Genomic DNA, 20,685 nt, shown 5'->3' with positions numbered 1-20,685 from the left:
TTGACATAGCTGTATAGATATAGATTTCAAACTGTAACAACATTTCTGCCTTTAGTAGTTGGTCACATTTGATAAGCATTATAGATAAGTAGGTCCCACTGTTTTTCACAACATGGATTTTAGTTATTGATACTGCACATAACACAAACACCATTCATTAAGATATGTTGTCACATGTATTGCTCTAAACAATTTATTACATTATGCCAGAGCTTTCTGTCTACAAAGATTTTATTCATTGGCTAAAACTAGCAGAGTTTGTGCACCTGCCCATATTTAAAAAAAAAGATTTTTCACGATACAAATCCAAAAGGGCTTTTTTCTGTTTTTGCAGAGACACTACAGTTTAGCAGTGTTCCACTGGTTTCTCATTCTAAAGGGGGGGCTGTCAAAAACTGCAACCTTCATTACTCCTCTGAGTCCAGTAACTGAACTGGAGGAAGAGATGTGGTCAGCAGCTGGGCCACTCCCTGTCCATTGTAAATCATACCATCATTAATTATGCAGTAAGCCGAGCTGTAGACAAACCCACATGTGTCTGTTTTTGGTGGCTAGCTGACTTGCTGTGAGGTCACAGTAGGTGCTAGTTGTGAACAAATTCTTATCAATCCAACAGTTAGCTTAGCATCACTCGCTTGCCCTAGAGCCATGATGACACACAGGAACTACCTGGTGTATGTCAGACATCTCTGGTCTACAAGCATCTGTTTACATGGAAGGATCCAAGAGAAGAACTGAGAACTGCACACTGATTGGTTATTACAAATATTGACTATTTTAAATATCAATTTGGTGTGTGTGTGTATTTATTTCCCACTTCTCACAGAAAGATGCAGTCCCGTGTGACTATATTTGGTTTTGCATGAATAGAATGAGACTGACCAGATGCATAAACAGTCAGCCATCATATTACTCTGCTGACCACCAGCTGTAGCTTTTTGGAGTGGGTCTGGCACTGTTTGCTCAGCCCAGTGTTGGCCCCTGTCAAAGCAGAGCATGTTGAACTAGCATCAGAAAAAGTTGGTAGAGAGCTCTCTGATTGGCTGTTGTGAACCCATTAAGTGCAGATATTCTTGCAGTTTTACCTTTTCTTCCACGGGCATGGAAAAACAATAGTGGTACCAGTTACAATGTATTATATAGTCACATTTTAATTTTCAGGTATATGACTCCTTAATAATAGTCATGAGTCATGACTGAGTTATTGTGAAAAACAGTTTTTACTGTTCGTCTCTGCTCAGTGTACATGCACAGATTGTATGTTTATGTTTGGGTGGTTGCTTTTGTGGTGTGTGGTGGCCAGCCACTTTGCTTCAGGTCTGCTGCCCTCAGCAGCCCCCTTATTTCCATAGAAGATATATACGTAAAGACATAATCAATCATTGTTATCTGCCAAATCTTTAGATTTTTTTGAAGTTCATGTTGGCTGTCAGCTGGCTGTTTGTGGTTTGAGGTGTGTTAGACATGCATTTAGACATACACACAGTATTCATTCTGCCATCTAGATGGACTGCATGATTAATGACATGCCACCACCATCTTGATTCAGGCCTGTGTGCCATATCATTTCTAAGTGACAATCAAAAGTAACACTGCAGTAACATTTGTACAAACGACTGAATCGTAAACAGAATGCTTGGAAACGTTAGCAGACAATGCTCTTCACCCAACCACTCAAACATTCACAGCAGGAGCTTTAAAAAATGAGGACCACTGACCTTATTATTAGCTGAAGATGCCTCTTGACACTTTGAAACAAAGCACTGATGCTTTGCTAAGCAAACACTACTCAATGCCTTCCTGCTTCTGTTGCTCTTGTACCTGCTCAAATGTACATACTAACATAGTATAGAGCAGCATACTATGTTAGACAGAAATGCAAAAAAGGCACCACTTTGACTGAACGGAGGAATCCTACACAGTCCACACACGGTGAGGATCACACTGGACAGAAGCAGGCTAGATTTTTATGGTGGAGAAATGGAAAGCAGTCTTCCTTCTTAAGTGGACAGGGCCTCTGTTTTAGGGGGCACAGTGTAGCTGCAGGTGAGCTGTGTATGTGTATGATTTCTGAAACACACATTGAAATTCTTTGTTTGTTTTTTTTAAATGGCAACACACAGACTCTTCTTTATGTTGCACATGAGCTGTGAGTCCTTTACCAGTAGCTGAGCATATTGCTTGTGTAATTGATGAAGACCATATGAATTGCAGTTTATACTATTTCATAAAATATAGTGTCCCTAAGAATTGTGGGATTAAATCTGATAAGTTAAAAGACATAAAACACATTTGTGTTCCCTGCTGTTAATGACATTGTAGAAACTGAGTACAAAGTTTGTATGCAGATCAGTAAACAGTCTGTTTGCTGATGAGTAACAGAAATGTTGAATAGAAAAATCTGCAGTGGATAAAGTATGTCTGATTGACACGTGCTCTCTGCTCAGTGTAAGAGCAGTAGCAGTGTTGTACCAAAGATGGTGGCAAAGAACCAGATAAATGTTGGAATTTCCCTGTCTAATCACTTCTGTCTCTCCCCAGGTGTAAGCAGCTCAGGATGTCCACCCACCTCCTCCTCCTCCTCCTCCTCCTCCTCCTCCTCCTCCACTGCCCAGGGCTTCTCCCTCGCTGAGCCAGCCATGACCAGCCAGCACACACATACACACCCCTCCTTCAGCTCCATCCACTCCATGGCCGAGCAGCAGCAGGTAACCACCTGTTGTTGGTTTTTTGTTATCACTTTGACCACAGTGAAGTGTGTGTACTGAGAATGAGACTAATGCCATGACAAACTAGGTTTGTGAAGAAGGCTAGCTCGGTCCTGGACTGACCCCTAGACTTCACAGAGGAGGATGTTAGCGAAGCTGACATCCATCTTCTCCATCCATCATCCTCTCAAAACCTGACCACAGTAATATTGTTTATATTCTTGCATTCACTGTAACATCTGGTGATTGCAGTGAGCAAAAGGTTAGCAGAGAAGATTGCTTTACTATGTCACAGTAGACACTATACAGTATGTGGTAATACAGAACAGGATTAAACTGTTAAACATGCTTAAACTGACATGTTTCGACACGCTTACATTTATTTCCTATCAATATTTTCTAACAAATATCACGTCATCGTCGCTTTTAGGGGGAAACGCAAGCAGCCAACATAAAATGTGTAAATGTCTTATAATAGAAAAATCTGATTCTGGGACCTTTTCTCAAGAAACTGTTGAATGTAATGTAAAAATATGTCATCATGTGCAAGTGAACAATATTAGAAGGTGAACAGGTGAACTCCTTTTCATTCTCTGTGGAAGCATGGCTTCTTTAATCTGAGGTGGAAAATTCTATACATTAAACAAGACATTTATAAATGCCACCCTGTAATGTTTTTTTCATATTTCAACCCTTTTGACAGCTAAGTAAGTTTTTTAATGCAGCCAATATTTCCGACAGCTGGAAATCAGAGCAGAGTTGGTCTGTTGACGTTGATCTACTTGACTGGCTCCATCCAAATTGTTGTTGGTGTGTGTGTGTGTGTATATGTGAATAGGTAAATAGCTAATCCTAAGTGTTTAAAGTTAGCAATCAGAAGTTTTGTTAATTGCCATGGTTATAAATTATAGCATCAGTATGCAAATGCTCGACAACACAGGCTGCTACTATACCCTGTATAAACTTCTCAGAGCTACATACAGAGAATTGTAGCTTGAAATAGAGGACATGGTTAGCAGTATGACATAATTAATACTGCATAGCAAGTTTTGCTAAGAAATATCATTAACATTGTTTACTGTCTCAGGCCAGGTAATCAGACTCTCCAATACAGTTCCTCTTCATTTATCTGTTCTCTGCTAGTGAAGATTTCGAGAAGTCGGGGAACTGATCACAAAGATCTCTATGTCATGATGACACAAAGAGCATGGTGGCATATTACAAAAATTAAGCCATCATAAACTTTGAATGCAGTGGCAAAGAGTCCTTGGAAGTCTCCTCTTTCTCCTTGCTGCTATGGCGGCATAGCTGCTGTCATGTTTACAATAAAAACATGGAGATGGCAGCAGCAACAGCTTGCTCTCTAAAAGCACTTTTACACATAGACACATGTGAAAACTAACTTTTTGGGTTTTTGGTTTTCTCTCTTGACAAACCTGCCAGTTTTGGTAGCCCCTTAGTCTTTCTCTGAAAAGCAGAGCAAACAGCCTTCTAACCTTTCACCTTGACATCACCAAGGTTAGGAATGATCTATCAGTGTGACATTTCATGAGTCAGTGCAATGTGGACACAAATGTAAAAATATCATGTGACATCTCAGTAATAATATATTGAATTTTCTCAAGGACTTTTTTTAAACATACTTAAGAATCAGTGCTGTACACCCTACAGAAAAGCACAGTGCTCTCTCTTGTAAAGAGCACTTTGCAAAGCACCTTAAGCTGACTGTCCTGCCACTTAGACAGGTACAGCTTGGAACAGCTAAAGCTTTAGAGCTCATTTCCAAGGTAGAGGTCTTTAGCGCAGGCTGTGGATTTTTCTGATATAGCTATGGCAGATATGCATGTGCTTTATCAAGGAATCACACTGCTACCTGGGAAAGCTCATGCCATGGTCGAAGTAATAAGCCAAATGTTAGCACCTCAGGTCCAGGAAGAGCAAGACCAGTTTCCTCCTGGATGCAGAATGCCTGCAGAGGGGGGCGGTGTTTAGCTCAGTTGGTAGAGCATCCACCCCATGTACAAAGGTTCAGTCCTTGCTGCGGCAGTCCAGGGTTCAAATCCAACCTGTGGCTCTTTCCCACATGTCATTCCCCATCTCTCTTTCCACACATTCCTGTCACTCTTCAAGCTGTGTCTATCAAATAAAGCTAAAAAAGCCCCAAAAGAGAAACTTTTAATCTGTCAAAATTAATCCAAGGGTCATGGGAGTTTGCTAATTTCGTCAAAATGTGATCTTTGGTTCTGGAAAAGGCTGATCATGTCCCCCCAGGCATTCTGCTGGAGGTGCTGCAAAAGTACTGAGTGCAAAGGTTGTGTTAGCATGCATTCTCAATATGTGGAGCAACAGCTGTGTTCAAGTTCTTTGAGTTGAGTCAAGAATAGCATTTGACCTCAACAAGGTTGCATCTTATTACCTTATGTGTGTGTGTTACACTGCTCAGTATGTATGGCCAGGAGTGAAGGTGCAACTGAGGTGTGGGGAGAATTTGGGTGGCAGACATTAGGGTGGCCTGTCTGCTAAATATCTTTGTCATTAGACTGTAATTTAAGAGGAGAAGCACCTGAAGTCTAAAACAACAACACCCTCAGAAAAAATATGTATGACAGGTGAGGGAGTGCAGCTTCCACAGAGGCAGAACTTCATATATCTAAGTCTAATTCACAAGTTCAATGACTGTGATGTTCACCATGGGTTAGTGGTGACATAGGCTGTAGTTCTGTAGTTTCAGTATTGGCTATGGTGTTAGTGGTGGTGAAGATAAAGCAGTGCAATAAATACCTCTGCTCACAGTGACTAAGAGAATAAAATAATGGCTGCACATGGCCTATATTATGCAGGTGCATGAAGAAGTGAGGAGCTGCAGCTCAAACACTGATAAGCTTAACTTATGTGAATAAGAAATATGAGTCCTTGTGTCCACTCTGCAGTTGATGACACAAGTCAAGGTAAGTCTACTGTGGTCCAGGACTGGATCTGCCTTTGTCCTGAAATCTTAATTCCTTCAGTGTAAACCTCAAAGACATGCAGCCAAATGTCAGGCAGCCATTTAAAATCAAGTCCTCTGACATATCTTTGTCCTGTTTTTGTTCCCCCAGAATATCGGCAAGTTTGCAACTAGTTTGCACCAGTATATTTACCTGAAAATATATTATTGACCTGAAAATAGGTGGAGTGTCATTAATTATTGATTTAATAATCAGGCTATGTTATGTGTATGTCATTATAATATAGTATCTGACTTAAATGTGGTATTAGTTATGTGCTCATGTACTAATTCAAACTCCAGGCATGTGTATAATGTGTTCCTGTTCTCTGTAGGTGCTGTCTGATATGACCATACTCCAGCGGAGGATCCCCCCCAGTTTCAGAGACCCTGCCAGTGCCCCACTGAGAAAACTCTCTGTTGACCTCATCAAAACTTACAAGCACATCAATGAGGTATGACATGAGACAGGCCAGTGTGTTTGTCTGTTTTCTGCATCATGGATGATTATGATCCTGAGATCAAGCAGAACCTGGAATATCTGGCTGTCAGTGGAACAACCGTTATGTCCTCCATTAAGGTTGTCCTTAATCATTTTGGGGTTTACTGTTTATTGAACAAAAGTATACTTAAAAACAAGTAGGGTGATATTTAAACAAAGTCATACTAAATCTGCAGTTAAACAACTTTCCAGTACAAATGCCTTGGTTTAGGGGAAATTCACCCTTTAACAGGGTTTACTTCCTGGTAAATAAAAAGAATAACATGATCTGAGTTAATAACATCAGGTGACAATTGCTTGAGTTGTTCCATTGAAGCAACTTTAGAAGAGAGTGGGATCTCAGGACTCAGGTCACATGACCTAGTAGTGCAGGTTTCTGTTATCTGTACTTTGAAGTGAATACAAGAATGGATTTAGTTAAAAAATGTGTGAAGGAAAATGTTTGGCACTGATCTTGAGCCATTCAGTGCCTAATTTGTGCAATGAGCAGTGTGGTCTGAGGTCTGTGTGGGGCGACCACTGAGACAATTGTGTGTGCTGTACTTGTGAATAACAGGTGTGATAATAAGGAGATGCTGCTTTACACCTGTAGTGGTTACCTGTGTAACAGACAGTAAACTTTCCTCAACATATATGAATGACTGAAGGCTCAGCTGAGGGAATTTAAAGAATTTTGATGTAAATTGCTCATAATGAGCAATTTACATGAAAAGATTTGGGATTTCTTTCTTTAGATGCTACATGAAGCATAGTTGAGTAGCTTAGCTGTTTTTTCACCCATAGGTGTACTATACTAAGAAGAAGCGGCGGGCCCAGCAGGTCCCTCCAGAGGACAGCAGCACCAAGAAGGAGAGAAAAGTCTACAATGACGGCTATGACGATGACAACTATGACTACATTGTCAAAAATGGAGAAAAGTGGCTGGACCGCTATGAGATAGACTCACTGATTGGGAAGGGCTCATTTGGACAGGTGAGTTGGACAAGGGAAACTTCAGTATGACAGCTGAATTCACATTTATTGATAATTCCTAGAATGTTTCCTGATAAACACCAACAGTTTTAGTTGTCTTCACCACTGGAGTGTCCAGAGCCACTTGATTGTTCTCATAAAACTGTCTGAACTGATCAATAGACAAAACAAAGCATCTTTACATACATGTCTTTAGTTTGAAGTGAAATCTATCAGTGTATATCTTTTAAAGGTTTAGTTCAGTAATTTGACAAACAGAATTTCTGTGAGTGAGATGAGGGGGTGGCTATCCGTCTATTGTCTGTGTGTAACTACAGAGCTGGTGTCAGGACATGATTTGCCTAGAAGAGCATAAAGACTGGCAAAGTTAAAAATAACCCATACCTCTAAAGCACACAAGTAATCATCAGAAAATGTTCTTGTTGGGTCTTACTCAACATATAACTACATACATGTCTCGCTAACATGCTAACAGCTTGGGACGTTAAGATCTGAGTCATTTCTTGTCTCTAAAAGGAACTGAAAAAACTCAATGTATGTTTCTATTATGGTATACAGGTGGTGAAGGCCTACGACCACCATGAGCAAGAATGGGTTGCCATTAAGATCATCAAGAACAAAAAGGCATTTCTAAACCAGGCACAGATTGAACTACGCCTACTGGAGCTCATGAACAAGCATGACACTGAGATGAAATATTACATAGGTAAGATGGACGACAAACACACACACACATATTCAGTTCAAAGTAAATCACACTTATTTTCATGTATTTATTTATTTTTATTACGCTATATATCGATCTGTTCTGTTTGTTTTGTGAGTAGCAAAGAGAAACTAGTTGCATTTTATTGTGGAGTGTGGAATTTAAAAACAATTTTGACAGGAAGTTATTTACATGTTGCCCAGTACTCTTGTCTGACTCAATTCTTGTTTCAGTGTGAATCTTAACCTTCCTCCTTGTCTCCCATCTGTCTGTGTGTGTGTGTGTGTGTGTGTGTGTGTGTGTGTGTGTGTCTGTCAATTTGTCTCTGTGCAGTCCACCTGAAGCGTCACTTTATGTTTAGGAACCATCTCTGTTTGGTGTTTGAGTTGTTGAGCTACAACCTGTATGATTTGCTGAGGAACACCAACTTCAGAGGAGTCTCTCTCAACCTCACCAGGAAATTTGCACAGCAGCTCTGTACAGGTGGGTGAATGGAAACACGTCAAATTCAGACTGCACAATCTTTTTTTTCTGTTAAGAGGGTTACTGTGCCAGATTGTGTGCATTCAGACAGGATCAAGCACTGCAGCGAAACTGTTCACTTTTTAACTGGCTTTATCGAAGCTGGTACTCATTCACTCTCATTGACTGTCTATGTCTCTTGACCAAAGCTCTCTCTCTCTTACAAACCATTGGACACAAAACAAATTTGTGTCATTATTTTGCAGTATAAATTGTGAGTCAGATACAGATTTAGAAGCTGGTACATGAAATAAACAAAACTAGCCTTTGTTTTTTTCGGAGTTGGAAAATGAATGGAATAAGATTTAAGTAATACTACGAGAGATATCAGCATATTGAGTGCCAAAGTTAATCACTGATATTCAGTACAACATCGTGACCTCAAGTTTGATATTGATTTTATACAATGGTCTTACAAGCACTATTACTAAAGACCAGATATTTTATGTTCAATGTTAAGCAATAATCATCTTTTCTTTTACAGAATATGAGATTTTTTTTACTTTCTGTAAAAACAAACTTGATACATACAGAATAATATGTGCAATGTTCCCAATGCATTTGTGTGTATGGAAATAAGTTGAGAAAGGACAGTATTTTGATCTTAACCCATTAATCATTAGCTTGAGGGTTATTATATATGCATTAAACTAATTTCACACAATTATTTCAGAAACCAAATTTTAATTCTAATGTGTAAAATGAAAATGACCACATTAAACTCAATCAAATGTTAACTGTGGATCTAGAGAACGCACTAGACCATCTGTAGACTTTTATTCAAAGGCTTAAACAACATTGAAGATGACATTGTTAAATAAAGTTCAGGATTCAGGAATAACTGTTCTTTATTAGTATGGGCAAAAGGTCCGTGTGTGTAATATTTGGTCACGACTCAGGACATTTCCCTTAATGTAAGTGATGTTAGCCTCCTTAAAGCCTTATTCACCCCGGTGATGTAAGCGCCCCTCCGCGCTGCAGCACTGTCATTCCGTAGCACTTCTATTTTTGACGCGAGCCGTTGCTAAACCGCGTGAATCTCAACATAGCAGATTGCACCAGACAGGAAATCAGACACAGAATCAACGTAATACACTTCCGCCCCCTTTCAAAATAAAACACAATACGCAGTTCATTATCACAACTTCACATAAATGTTACGTCATGACCGGTGGCACCAGGTGATCAGTCAATCGATCAAAGGATGAGAGACTAATTGTTGAAGTGAATAATTTATGACACAACAGATCCTTTTTATAATCTCTTCCACGTCGGAGAAGCAAAGTCAGCTGTTTGCTGTTGTTGTTGTTTCCTTTATACACAGTTTATTGCGGGGTCTTGCGTACATTCAGGATTCTCGCGTGAATACGGTTGGCTCGCTACGCTGCCGTCACGGGGCTGTCACACGCCCAGTGTGAGTTGACGCCGGGCAGAGGACGCAGCAAAACTGTGGCGCAGCCGTTCCACGACACTTACGTCTTACGTCTTACGTCTGTGTGAATCCCCAGTAAGCGTCTTTGGTAAATCTGCAGTAGAAAATGAGTATGAGCAGCCATTAGGGACAGAAGGTGATTAAGGGTCCAGAAGAATCCAAAAGTGAAAATGTTTTGAAAAAAGATAGATGTAATCATTTCCAAAATGGGCAACATGCTTCTAACAAAATATTCAATATCTATCCATATAACTTGATGTTTAGGCTTTCAAAAACAACATTTTCTCTGTGGCTCTCCGGCTTGCTGAACACAAGGGAGCCATAACCAAATCATCAAATTAGGCTACATTTATTAAAGAAAGTTGATTTAACTTTTTTTTGTATAAATCAAGAAATACTCTAATAGAAGGTCAGTCTATCGAGGCCCACTGTGTGAATTATTTCCATGAATAAAAAAAGAGCTTTGCTGTCTAAACTTTGAGTTGCATCATCTGGTTTCTGCCTGATAACTGATGCATTTGACAGGGTAGTAATTGCTTCAGTTATTCTGTTATTATGGTATGTGTTGTGGGGAAGCTTATTTAAGCAAGTCTCATTAATTGAAGTACCTCACTTTACTATTTTGAAGAATACAAATTTGTGTGAAATTTCCTAAAGGAGTCATTTATCAACGATTTTTCATACACCTTTTTGTACTTAACAAATAGCCACTATAGACACCACTATTTTTAGCAATTTTCATATATCATAGTATTTCATTCCACTAGGTAACAGAGAGCTAATATAAGCCTTTTATTTATCTGACAGTTAACCTTTTAATAACTTTGTTTTTCTATTTTTTGGTGCATCTTAATAGCAAAATATATGACAAACCTTCTTGCATAGGGTTAGCAAGTTGCCAATAATGGTGAGGAATTTACTGATGATTGTAGGTTAAAATATCTTAAATTCAGTGCAAAAATTCAATGTTAAAGTGATTTTGATTTTTATATCCATAACCACACTGGCATGGTCAGATATAATTATACTGCCTATACTACTAAACAAAACTGAATTTAATTCAGCTCTGAGTAAAAATTCTAATCTGACATCCATGCTGTAGAGAAAACGGTATTAAGTACACTCTTTGTTAGAGGGATGAAGACTGCTTCATACTTCATCAAATCTGAGATCTTCACAAATGACATGACAAGTAGAGAGTGTTATAGTGTGAGGAAATCTATCTGAGTGGAATTTATTTACAATTAAAATAACCACTCACAACTTCTGTATCAGTTGTCCTTTCTGCAAGATCCAACCCTTTTGTAAGCAAAAAAGAACTCCTCCCACACCCAAGTTTTGCCTCCACGACTACCAAATCCACAGCCTCTAGCTTTCCAGGACATGTCTGCTGCCTCAGCAGGGCAAACCAGGGCGGCTGTGGCTCGGAGGCAGAGCGGGTTGTCTACTAGTCAGAAGATCAGCGGTTCCATCCCCAGTTCCTCCAGGCTGCATGTCAAAGTGTCCTTGGGCAAGATACTGAACCCCAAATACCATTTACCATGCCCAGAAGGCCTGGACATCTTCAGCTGGACTTGTTTAGGTTGCAACCACAACATGCACTGATGACCTTGTCTTGGGCTGTGTCCACTAGTGGAATTAGTGGAACTGCAGCCCACTCTCCAGCACAGTAGGTGGCGGTAATGCTCCTTAAACGCTCATTGCCAAAAGAAGAAGAATCAGGCTGCATCGTAAACATGGTAACCACATTTGAGCCAGGAAAACACCCACGCCCATGCCCTGTTGTGTTGATGGAGGCAGATGAGAAGACACTGCTTGGCCCCATTAACGGAAAATTTAGCTTTAAAAAATGTCCAAATGGAACTGTCAAATGGAGAACTGTGATATGCAATATCTGCAAAAGGGAATTTTTCTACCATCGGAGAATCACTTTAAGCCTAAAATATCACCTCAACACAAAGCATCCAGCAGCAAGCACGGAGGTTGGAGCTAGCGCAGCACCAGATGCTAGGATTGGTAGCCAGCCTCGGCAAGCAATACAGGCATTCAGGAGCAAACTAAGTAAAACTACTAGCAACTGATTAACTAATTCCCTCGCAATGCAATGCAGGCCAATTTCAGTGGTAGAGGACATGGGGGCTAGCAGAGGTTTTACAGGTCGGATTCTCTGACATTACTTTTAAGCTGCCGTCAAGAAGCACAGTTGTAAACAAAATCACACAGCTTTTTGACACAGAAATGAGCAAAGGAAGACGTAGTCATAGGAGCTGGCTATGTTGCACTGACTGGGGATCACTGGACTTCGGTTAGTAACCACAATTACCTCAGTGTAACTGCACACATCATTGACAGTGAGTGGAAACTTCAGTCATTTGCATTAACCATACAAAAAACTGTCACCAGGCACTACGCTGATGCTTGTGCAGAACAGTTTATGTCTGTCGCAGAGGCGTGGAAAGTTCAGTTAAAGGTCACCACAATCAGCACAGACAGCAGGTGAAACATGGCAGCTGCAGTGAAAAGGCTTCCCTACGAACACATGCCACAGGAGAATCACTGTTTGCCTTTCTGACAGCGGGTTTTGTGATGCACTGGCAAAGTGTTGCAAGATTGTGGGACATTTTAAACACAGCCCTCCCAATACAGAGGAGCTACACCAGCAGCAAAAACAACTAGGGCAGCAGGCAGAGCAGCTGATACAGGACGTTTCCACAAGATGGAATTCATCGCTTGCCATGATCTCTCATATCGACAGAAGCACAAGCTAGTGATGTTGACTGCATCTGAATGGGACAAACTGCAGAGGCTGGAGACCCTCCTTGAACCATGCAGGTATGTGACTGAGCTCCTTGGAGGTGAGAATTATGCCTTATGCTCTGTGGTGTTACCTGCTCTTTGCCACCTGAGGTCTTGGATGAGGGCCCAGCCTATGTGGAGAGGTTCAAGACTGCCTTTAACAGGGACCTGTCAGAATGGCAAGCTAACATCAACAATGGATGGCTCAAGCTGGGTTCAGCACTTGACCCACGCTTCAAAGACTTAAAGTATCTACTGAGAGGAGAGAGAGAAATGTGTGGACCAGCCTTGAGGCACTGCTGCAGAAAGAACTCAGCAAAGATACCCCAACACACTCAGAGGAGCCAGCAAAGAAGAAGAGGGGCCTTTTGCTCCTGGCTTCAGATTCAGATGACTGGGACCTAACAGGGCTCTATGCCTCTATAAAGCAGAGCCCAGCAACAGCATAAAGGAGTGTCCACTGCAGTGGTGGTCGACTCATACAAGGACTCATCAACAGCTGGCTGTCCTGGCTCACAAATATCTTGCTACCCCTGCTACTTCTGTCCCCTGTCAGAGACTGTTCTCATTTGCAGATAACATAGTTCAAAAGAAGAGGGCAGCCTTGAACTCCGAAAATGTAAACAAGCTAATGTGTCTCTCTAACTGGCTGAAGGAGAGTTAAGATGTGAGACAGATGGGTCCATCAGTACAAAGTAACAGGACATGTTAATCAATCTGTTATGGCCTAGGTTGCCACAGAGATTTTTGGTTAAGTTTAAGTTGTCATTCAAGACAGTTGAGAAATAAGGGAAACATGGTCAGTATGGCTGATATTTTTTGATGATCTATGTTCAATAGAATGAAAATGTTATACCCTGTATTCGAATTATTATTCATGTGGTGAGCTCTGTTGAATATTGAATATATTGAATAAGAGCCATGAAATCTTTTTTCAGTTTTTCTAATAAAAGATATTGAATTAAGTTTATTTAATGTAATTTAATGTTGACTTTTATGTCTGTTATTAATTTATTCATCTACCAAATTCAGTTCGTTTTGATAATATGTGCGATTAATTTAGATTAATTAGTCACAGAACCTATAATCAATTAGATTTTTTTTTTTATCGCTTGACAGCCCTAGTCAAGAGTTATTTTTGCTGTAGGATATGACACCTGCACTGAGCAAAATAGTTAGGCAAATATCCCCAGTTCTATGAAGCACAGTGCTTCCTCTACAGCCTCATCTTGGCCCTCCAGATTATTTACTTTAAAGCATGAAGAAAACATGTAAAAAGACTGAACGATATATTATTTATTACTGAGTTAGAGCAGGGGTCCTCAAACTTTTTCCGTTGGGGGCCACATCAACTTGCCTTTCTATGATGGGGGGCCGGGGTCAATCTATAAGTGGAAATGATATCAGAGTGTTTCAGAGTTAGTTATGTCTGAATTCATCTGACACGTTTCAGTCGCTTCAAAATGGCTGCTTGACTGCTCCCATGAGTGGGCGTGGCTTCAGCACATTCAGTGGACACGCCCCCACAGTCCTGGAGCTGAAAATTAAAAATTTCCTGATTTTTGACACCTAATTTCATAAACTTGTCAATATTTTTAATCATTCCAATTTGGCTGTGTGGTTAATAACACTTTATTCTTTGGTCTGACAAATATTAGTACGCATATTTATTCTTACTTTACACAGACTTTAAGAAAGATCATTTCTTGAGATTGTGGCCTAAACACTTCCCCCTGTTTTTCCTGTAAATGCTCCTTTTTTCTGTACTGAGCCAACTTTAATGTGTTAGCTGCTGCACTCTCTGTTGGTAAGAAAACACTAACATTATGTTGTCAATATAATCTTCATTCTGCCTACTTTTAATGTCTTGTTAATTGGTTATATTTGTTCTAGCTAGCAGCTGACTATCTGTCAACTGTCTTTGATTGACAGAGAAATAAAAATAAAAACATTAAATTCAGAGGTCTGTTCAAACCTTTGAGTCATACCGTATAAAAAAAAACAATTTAAAAAGTAAATCAATAAATATTAAATTAGAATAAATTAGAATGTATATTATATATACACTTAATGCGCATACATTTTTATGTTTTATAACCCCACCCCCACCCCTCAGTCATTCTTGTTCACAGTGCCAGATTTTAAGTAATCAAGGTCAATTATTTGGCATTTTTCAATAAAGGGTTGCACAATGAATTGTAAGATGTAGCCCTTGCACCCTGTGTGTGGCTGTAGCATTAAAAGCAAGGGGTCAGTCTACACATCTCTGAATTTTAAAATGTAAGGTAGGCTAAAACCTACCACACAGTCAGATTTTTATTGCCAATTAATAAATGTAAGAAAAAAATGTTAAAAAAAAAAAAATTAATGGACAACACTGAATAAAACTTATTTGTGTTAACTTATTGACACTTTTCCTTGATCTTCTTTTAAAGCTGAATGTCCTCAGTTTACATAAAGATGCAGTGTAGTGTATGTGTATGGCCTTAATACAGAGCGAGCAAACTCCATAAATGAAAGAATTACTTTCCCACTGCATGCTAGGAGTATGCTAAACATGTTTTCCAAAACAGGTCACAGAGATTTTTATCCATTAGCAGGACAACACTGCCCTCTGCTGGATGTTAAAAGTACTTGCTCGATATTGTTGAAATGACCACTTCAGAGGACGTCTAAAGCAAATTGAAAATGTTAAGATTATGCTGACCAAAAGAATCCAGCTGTTCTGACAGGAAAATTTTGTGAAAGTATGTGGGCTCCCCAAAATCAAAATGTCCTTTTTGCCCACAGCGTTATTATTCCTGGCCACTCCAGAGTTGTCAATCATCCACTGCGACCTGAAACCAGAGAACATCCTGCTGTGTAACCCCAAGAGATCTGCCATCAAGATAGTTGACTTTGGATCTTCCTGCCAGCTTGGACAGAGGGTGAGTAACATTTACACACACAAATATGTATGGATCAAAAGGTGGCCATAAAACTGCATATGCTCAGCTCGTGGAGCAGCAAAACAAAGACAAAAAATTGACTAACCAATTTATGTGTTATATTAGTGATAAGAGTTTGTCCAGTAGTAGACCTATTTCTGAAGTCAGTTTTTGTATGAAGGTTACATTACCTGAATGGCAGTAACAGACGGGTGGATTTGTTTCATTACTTCTCTTTGAGAAGTACATGGCTCCTCACACTGGACAGCTACTGAAACAGAAGGCTACTACAATATTTGACTTATTGAACCTGTAAATGAAGTTCAACTCCTTACGTGTTCAAACAACTTCTTCACGTTAGTTTAGTCTCGTCTCCACTTTGATCTCATTGTCTTCTCTCAGATCTATCAGTACATCCAGAGCAGGTTTTACCGTTCTCCTGAGGTTCTGTTGGGAATGCCATATGACTTGGCGATTGACATGTGGTCTCTGGGATGCATCCTGGTGGAGATGCACACAGGAGAACCTCTCTTCAGTGGATCCAATGAGGTAAAATCACCACGTATTAGTTCAATGAAACAAGGCACTATTCACTATTATCCTTTATCAATGTTCTCATTTGATTCAACATGCTTTAAGGGCAGAGTTTGCTATACTTTTAATTACTACTATTACTAATACATATAAGTGTACAGCATAATTCATCACCTGAGGTATTGCAGAATTATTGAATATCCTCTGACTTCTGACCTGTTTTAAATAGTGAGATAGTTTGTACATGTGTAAGACCTGAACAGCATTAACTGTATTGTAGTCACAGTGGGTACACAGTGTCTGAAATCCTTAATCCCTATATTTGTGTGTGTTTGTGTGTGTGTGTGTGTGTGTGTGTGTGTGTGTGTGTGTGAATATCTAGGTTGACCAGATGAATAAGATTGTGGAGGTTCTTGGGGTCCCACCCAGCCACATGCTGGATGCTGCTCCTAAAGCTAGGAAGTACTTTGACAAGCTGTCAGATGGTCTTTGGACAGTGAAGAAGAACAAGGACATCAAGAAGGTATTTGATGTCCATTTACATAATTCATCAAAAAGTCAATTTTCACCTAAACAAGAATCCATGATGGTATTTCCACTTGTTGTAAACGATCCAGCTTTCAAACAACAATGGGCTGCAAGAGAATGACTGAAGTCACTGTCTGTATCTGTATGCTTATGAGCTGAAGCACTTACTCTACTGAATAGTGCTCCCAAGTAAAAAGTACCTTACTGAAAATGATTCTGCAGTTTCTTTGTGAAAAGTGTAAAGGTTTATAAAAGACTATAAATACAATTGTAATTAAAGTTACAAGCAGCGATAAACAGGCCCTTGTAGTTTGAGTCTGTTAGTGATGTGTATGAACAAGTACAGCCCAAAGCTTCAAAACATGGAATCATCTGTCTTATCTGGTCTACCAGCTGAAGTCAAGCTCTTAATAACTTTTCATTGTAAAGGTCTCAAGGTTTTACTGACCAAAGTTCAAGTTGACGTCCTCTTTTTCTTTGTTTGTATGTCTGTGCCTATGGATTTTGGTACATGTAGGTGAGGGCTGCTTTGTAGAAATGCTTTGGCACTATCAAGCCATCTCGGCCCACCCATGGCCAAGACCCATACCAGGTGTACATTTAACACTACGTCTGACATGTGTTCTGTTCCATGAAAACTCAGTTTGTGGATCTCATCAAACTTCACAGAGAATGGTGCTCAAGAGTTTTCAATGGGAGCTATAAATGATAACACATCCACATCTGTGAATCCTAAGAATATGGGTTATTGTTTGTCTTAATGGGAATTATTGGAGGATACTAAATTCACATTTTCTGTATACAAACATGTGTGTGTGTGTGTGTGTGTGTGTGTGTTGTTTTTTTTCCAGGAGTATAAGCCTCCAGCCACACGCCGTCTTCATGAGATTTTGGGTGTTGAGACTGGCGGCCCAGGGGGGCGGAGGGCAGGAGAGCCAGGACACGCCCCCTGTGACTACCTGAAGTTTAAAGGTAAACACACACACACACACACACACACACACACAAAAACACTGTTCATCATCATTATGATGTCTACATACTCTTTGGAGAAATCTCATTGGTATATCACACACCAGGGTGAGCCAGTGTGTGCTGGATAGTTTTGTAAAAGTAGAAAGATGTGAACTTTGTGGGCATATGCCAGCAATGACTCACTTCTTAACCCGCTAAAGAGTCAAAACAGAACTTCTGTAAAGCGTAAAGTGGATTGTTGGTTGACTAAATGCATTATTTCCATAGATATATTGGCTTTTTGTCAGGCTTTCTGTGGCTACTAGAAATTTCTCATCATCATGGTCATGTGTATCCTCTTCCAGACCTGATCCTGCGCATGCTGGACTACGACCCTAAAAGCCGCATCACGCCATTCTATGCCCTGCAGCACAATTTCTTCAAGAAAACGACAGATGAAGGAACCAACACCAGTTCATCTACATCCACCTCTCCCGCCATGGACCACTCCCATTCAACCTCCACTACTAGCTCTGTTTCTAGCTCTGGTAAAATACACACACACCCTGACTCTTTCTCTTCTAACACAATTTTCTTTTCCAATTCCATGAAAACAATTGATCCTCAAAAAGAATCAATTATCCTGGATTTTCTAAATATTCATTTACCTTATTGATGTGCAAGAAAATGAGGTCTCAGTGTCACAGGTGCCATGAATAGGCAGGATAGAGTATGTCTCATCCAGTAACACCCATGTTGCCCAGTGAAGTAGCTGAGACACAAAGGTAGTGTTTGAACTTCCTGTCTGTTGACCATGTCTGCAGGGAGCTTCTTCAGTCGTTATTGAATAGTGCGAAACTATACGAAAGAGTGTAGTCAGCTCAAGCCAATCAGGGTAATGTGATTACCTGCTGCTGCAAATGACCACAGCCATCCAGTTGACACCTGAAAAAACTGTACTCGTATAAATCATTCATGGCATGTTTATAGTATAAGAACAGCAGCAGTGATTGGTCCCTGTTCAAACAGGAAGCCAGACTTCCCTCATTTAATGATAAGTACTCATGGCACAGTTAAAAACCTCAACAAATCAACAACATTAGTAACTTGTGTTTCCATAAAATATGGTGATGAAACCAACAGCCGTGTGAAAGTTATCTTGGTCTGTTTTATTTCCAGGTGGCTCCAGTGGTTCTTCCAATGACAACCGCAACTACCGCTATAGTAACCGCTACTACAACTCTGCTGTTACACATTCAGACTATGAGATGACCAGTCCTCAGGTACACACAGCACTGCATTACTGACTTTTACATACACAATGGTATGACGTCTTTAAGTCATATGCTGTATTAGGATATGATATTCACATGGAATAGAGAGTAAACCATAACAAAAAAAACGTTCTCTCTTCATTTCCCTTCAGCCATATCAACGTAAAACACAACAGCTGTCATCTTACAGCCTGTTTCTTCTGCAGGGATTGAACCTGTATGATGTTTATGGACAAACTATGACTTTCTTAAATATGTATGGGACAGTGAGATAACCTCATCGTTTTTATGGTTCGTTTGGTAGCCAAGTGAAGTGAAATTATTAGTTGTGGAACAGATGACAACAGAAGAAGTGACACTAACATTATTTGAGCAGAGACAACAGACTCTGTTCCATGATAACAAGGCTGGTACTCTGAATGTGTCTCACAGCTGTCTTTTTGTCCTGAACTCTCCTCCAACAGGCTCCCTCCCAGCAGCAGATGAGGATGTGGCCAGGCAGTGATGGTGGAGGTGGGGGTCAGGACCCAGCATACACCCAGTTGCTGCTTCACAAGCCGGCTGCCTCCCAACAACACCAGCGCCACTTCCTGGATCCGCCACACCACCCCCACCCAACTTACTCTCACCACGGGAACGGTGGCCGTGGCCTGCGGCAAGGTGGACAGACGGGCATCGGTGGAGGGGGGGGGCAGCAGGGATCCTCGCCCCAGATGAGTGACAGCATGGATGTGGGCGTGTCCCTAGGGCTGCACCACCTGGGGGCAGTGTCTTCCATGGAGGCCTCTCAGTTTGGCTCTGCCTCCCTGCCCCTCGCTCTGCCAATTGGACTGTCTGCTTTCCGGACTCGGACGGCCCCCACCGCCCCAGGGCCACAAGCCCCGCCCCCTGAGGACTACTACCCTGCCTCCAACAACAATAACCCCGCTGCGGGGGGCAGAGGGAGGCCAGACTCAGATGAGGGGCCAGCCATCTCTTGATAAAACCTGAACCATGCCCTAAAGCCATACAATTTTAACTACAACTACTACAACTACACACATACAGCCAGAGTTCAGAGACAAAGAGGTGAACTTTGTGCTGAAGGAGACAGTTTGTACTGCATGAGAGGAGGAGGAGGAGGAAGGAGGAGGATGCTGGGAAAACTCTCCTTTTATCCTGTTTTAGTTTGTTGTCTTTTGTTGCGACTGTAATCGGAAAGGAATGATTGTGACAAGTTTGTTTTTATTAACATTATCATTGTTGTTTAATATTATTTGTGTTTTCTCGGGTTTGAGGAGTTGTGTGTTCTACTTGGTTGTTGTTTAAGCCTGGAGAGGAGGAGGAGGAGGATGAAGAGGAAAGAGAGAGGAGCCATGCTTTTCTATCTTACGCCATTCAGTGGCTGTAAGAGAAAGGAGAGCACATGTTCACAATGGTTAGTCAGGACGTTAGTATATTATATATGGATGCTGCTCCTAAAGCTAGGAAGTACTACTCTCTCTCTCTCTCTCTCTCTCTCTCTCTCTCTCTATATATAATATATATATATTATATATAGTATATATATATATCATATAGATATATATATATATATATATATATATATATTATCTATATATATATATATCTATATATATATATATATATATATATTATATATATATATATATAATAGATATATCATATATATAGATTATATAGTATATATATCTATATATATATATATATGATATATATATATATGAGAGAGAGAGAGAGATATAGATAGATAGATAGATAGATAGATAGATAGATAGATAGATAGATAGAAAGAAAGAAAGAAAGAAAGAAAGAAAGAAAGAAAGAAAGAAATACTGCTGCAA

At 40.2% G+C, this 20,685-nt stretch overlaps 1 protein-coding gene across 2 annotated transcripts in view; it reads left to right on the top strand.

Moving 5' to 3' along the window:
• Positions 1–20,358, top strand: part of dyrk1b (dual-specificity tyrosine-(Y)-phosphorylation regulated kinase 1B) — a 70,685-nt gene extending 50,327 nt beyond the window's left edge. For both annotated transcript variants that reach the window (XM_010752114.3, XM_019266839.2), the window contains exons 2-13: positions 2,542–2,708; positions 6,030–6,149; positions 6,980–7,168; positions 7,727–7,874; positions 8,208–8,357; positions 15,415–15,551; positions 15,954–16,100; positions 16,468–16,608; positions 17,465–17,585; positions 17,933–18,115; positions 18,747–18,850; positions 19,306–20,358. In XM_010752114.3, the coding sequence (XP_010750416.1) occupies positions 2,640–2,708; positions 6,030–6,149; positions 6,980–7,168; positions 7,727–7,874; positions 8,208–8,357; positions 15,415–15,551; positions 15,954–16,100; positions 16,468–16,608; positions 17,465–17,585; positions 17,933–18,115; positions 18,747–18,850; positions 19,306–19,821 (2,025 nt within the window). In that variant the 5' untranslated portion in view covers positions 2,542–2,639 and the 3' untranslated portion in view covers positions 19,822–20,358. The remainder of the gene's footprint in view (positions 1–2,541; positions 2,709–6,029; positions 6,150–6,979; positions 7,169–7,726; positions 7,875–8,207; positions 8,358–15,414; positions 15,552–15,953; positions 16,101–16,467; positions 16,609–17,464; positions 17,586–17,932; positions 18,116–18,746; positions 18,851–19,305) is intronic.
• Positions 20,359–20,685: the final 327 nt, after the last annotated feature.

This window comes from Larimichthys crocea, chromosome XIV (genome assembly GCF_000972845.2).
Source record: "Larimichthys crocea isolate SSNF chromosome XIV, L_crocea_2.0, whole genome shotgun sequence".
In the NCBI taxonomy this organism is placed as follows: Eukaryota; Metazoa; Chordata; class Actinopteri; family Sciaenidae; genus Larimichthys; species Larimichthys crocea.
The sequence above is the reverse complement of the archived record's forward strand: the minus strand, read 5'-3'. Positions and strand labels throughout refer to the sequence as shown.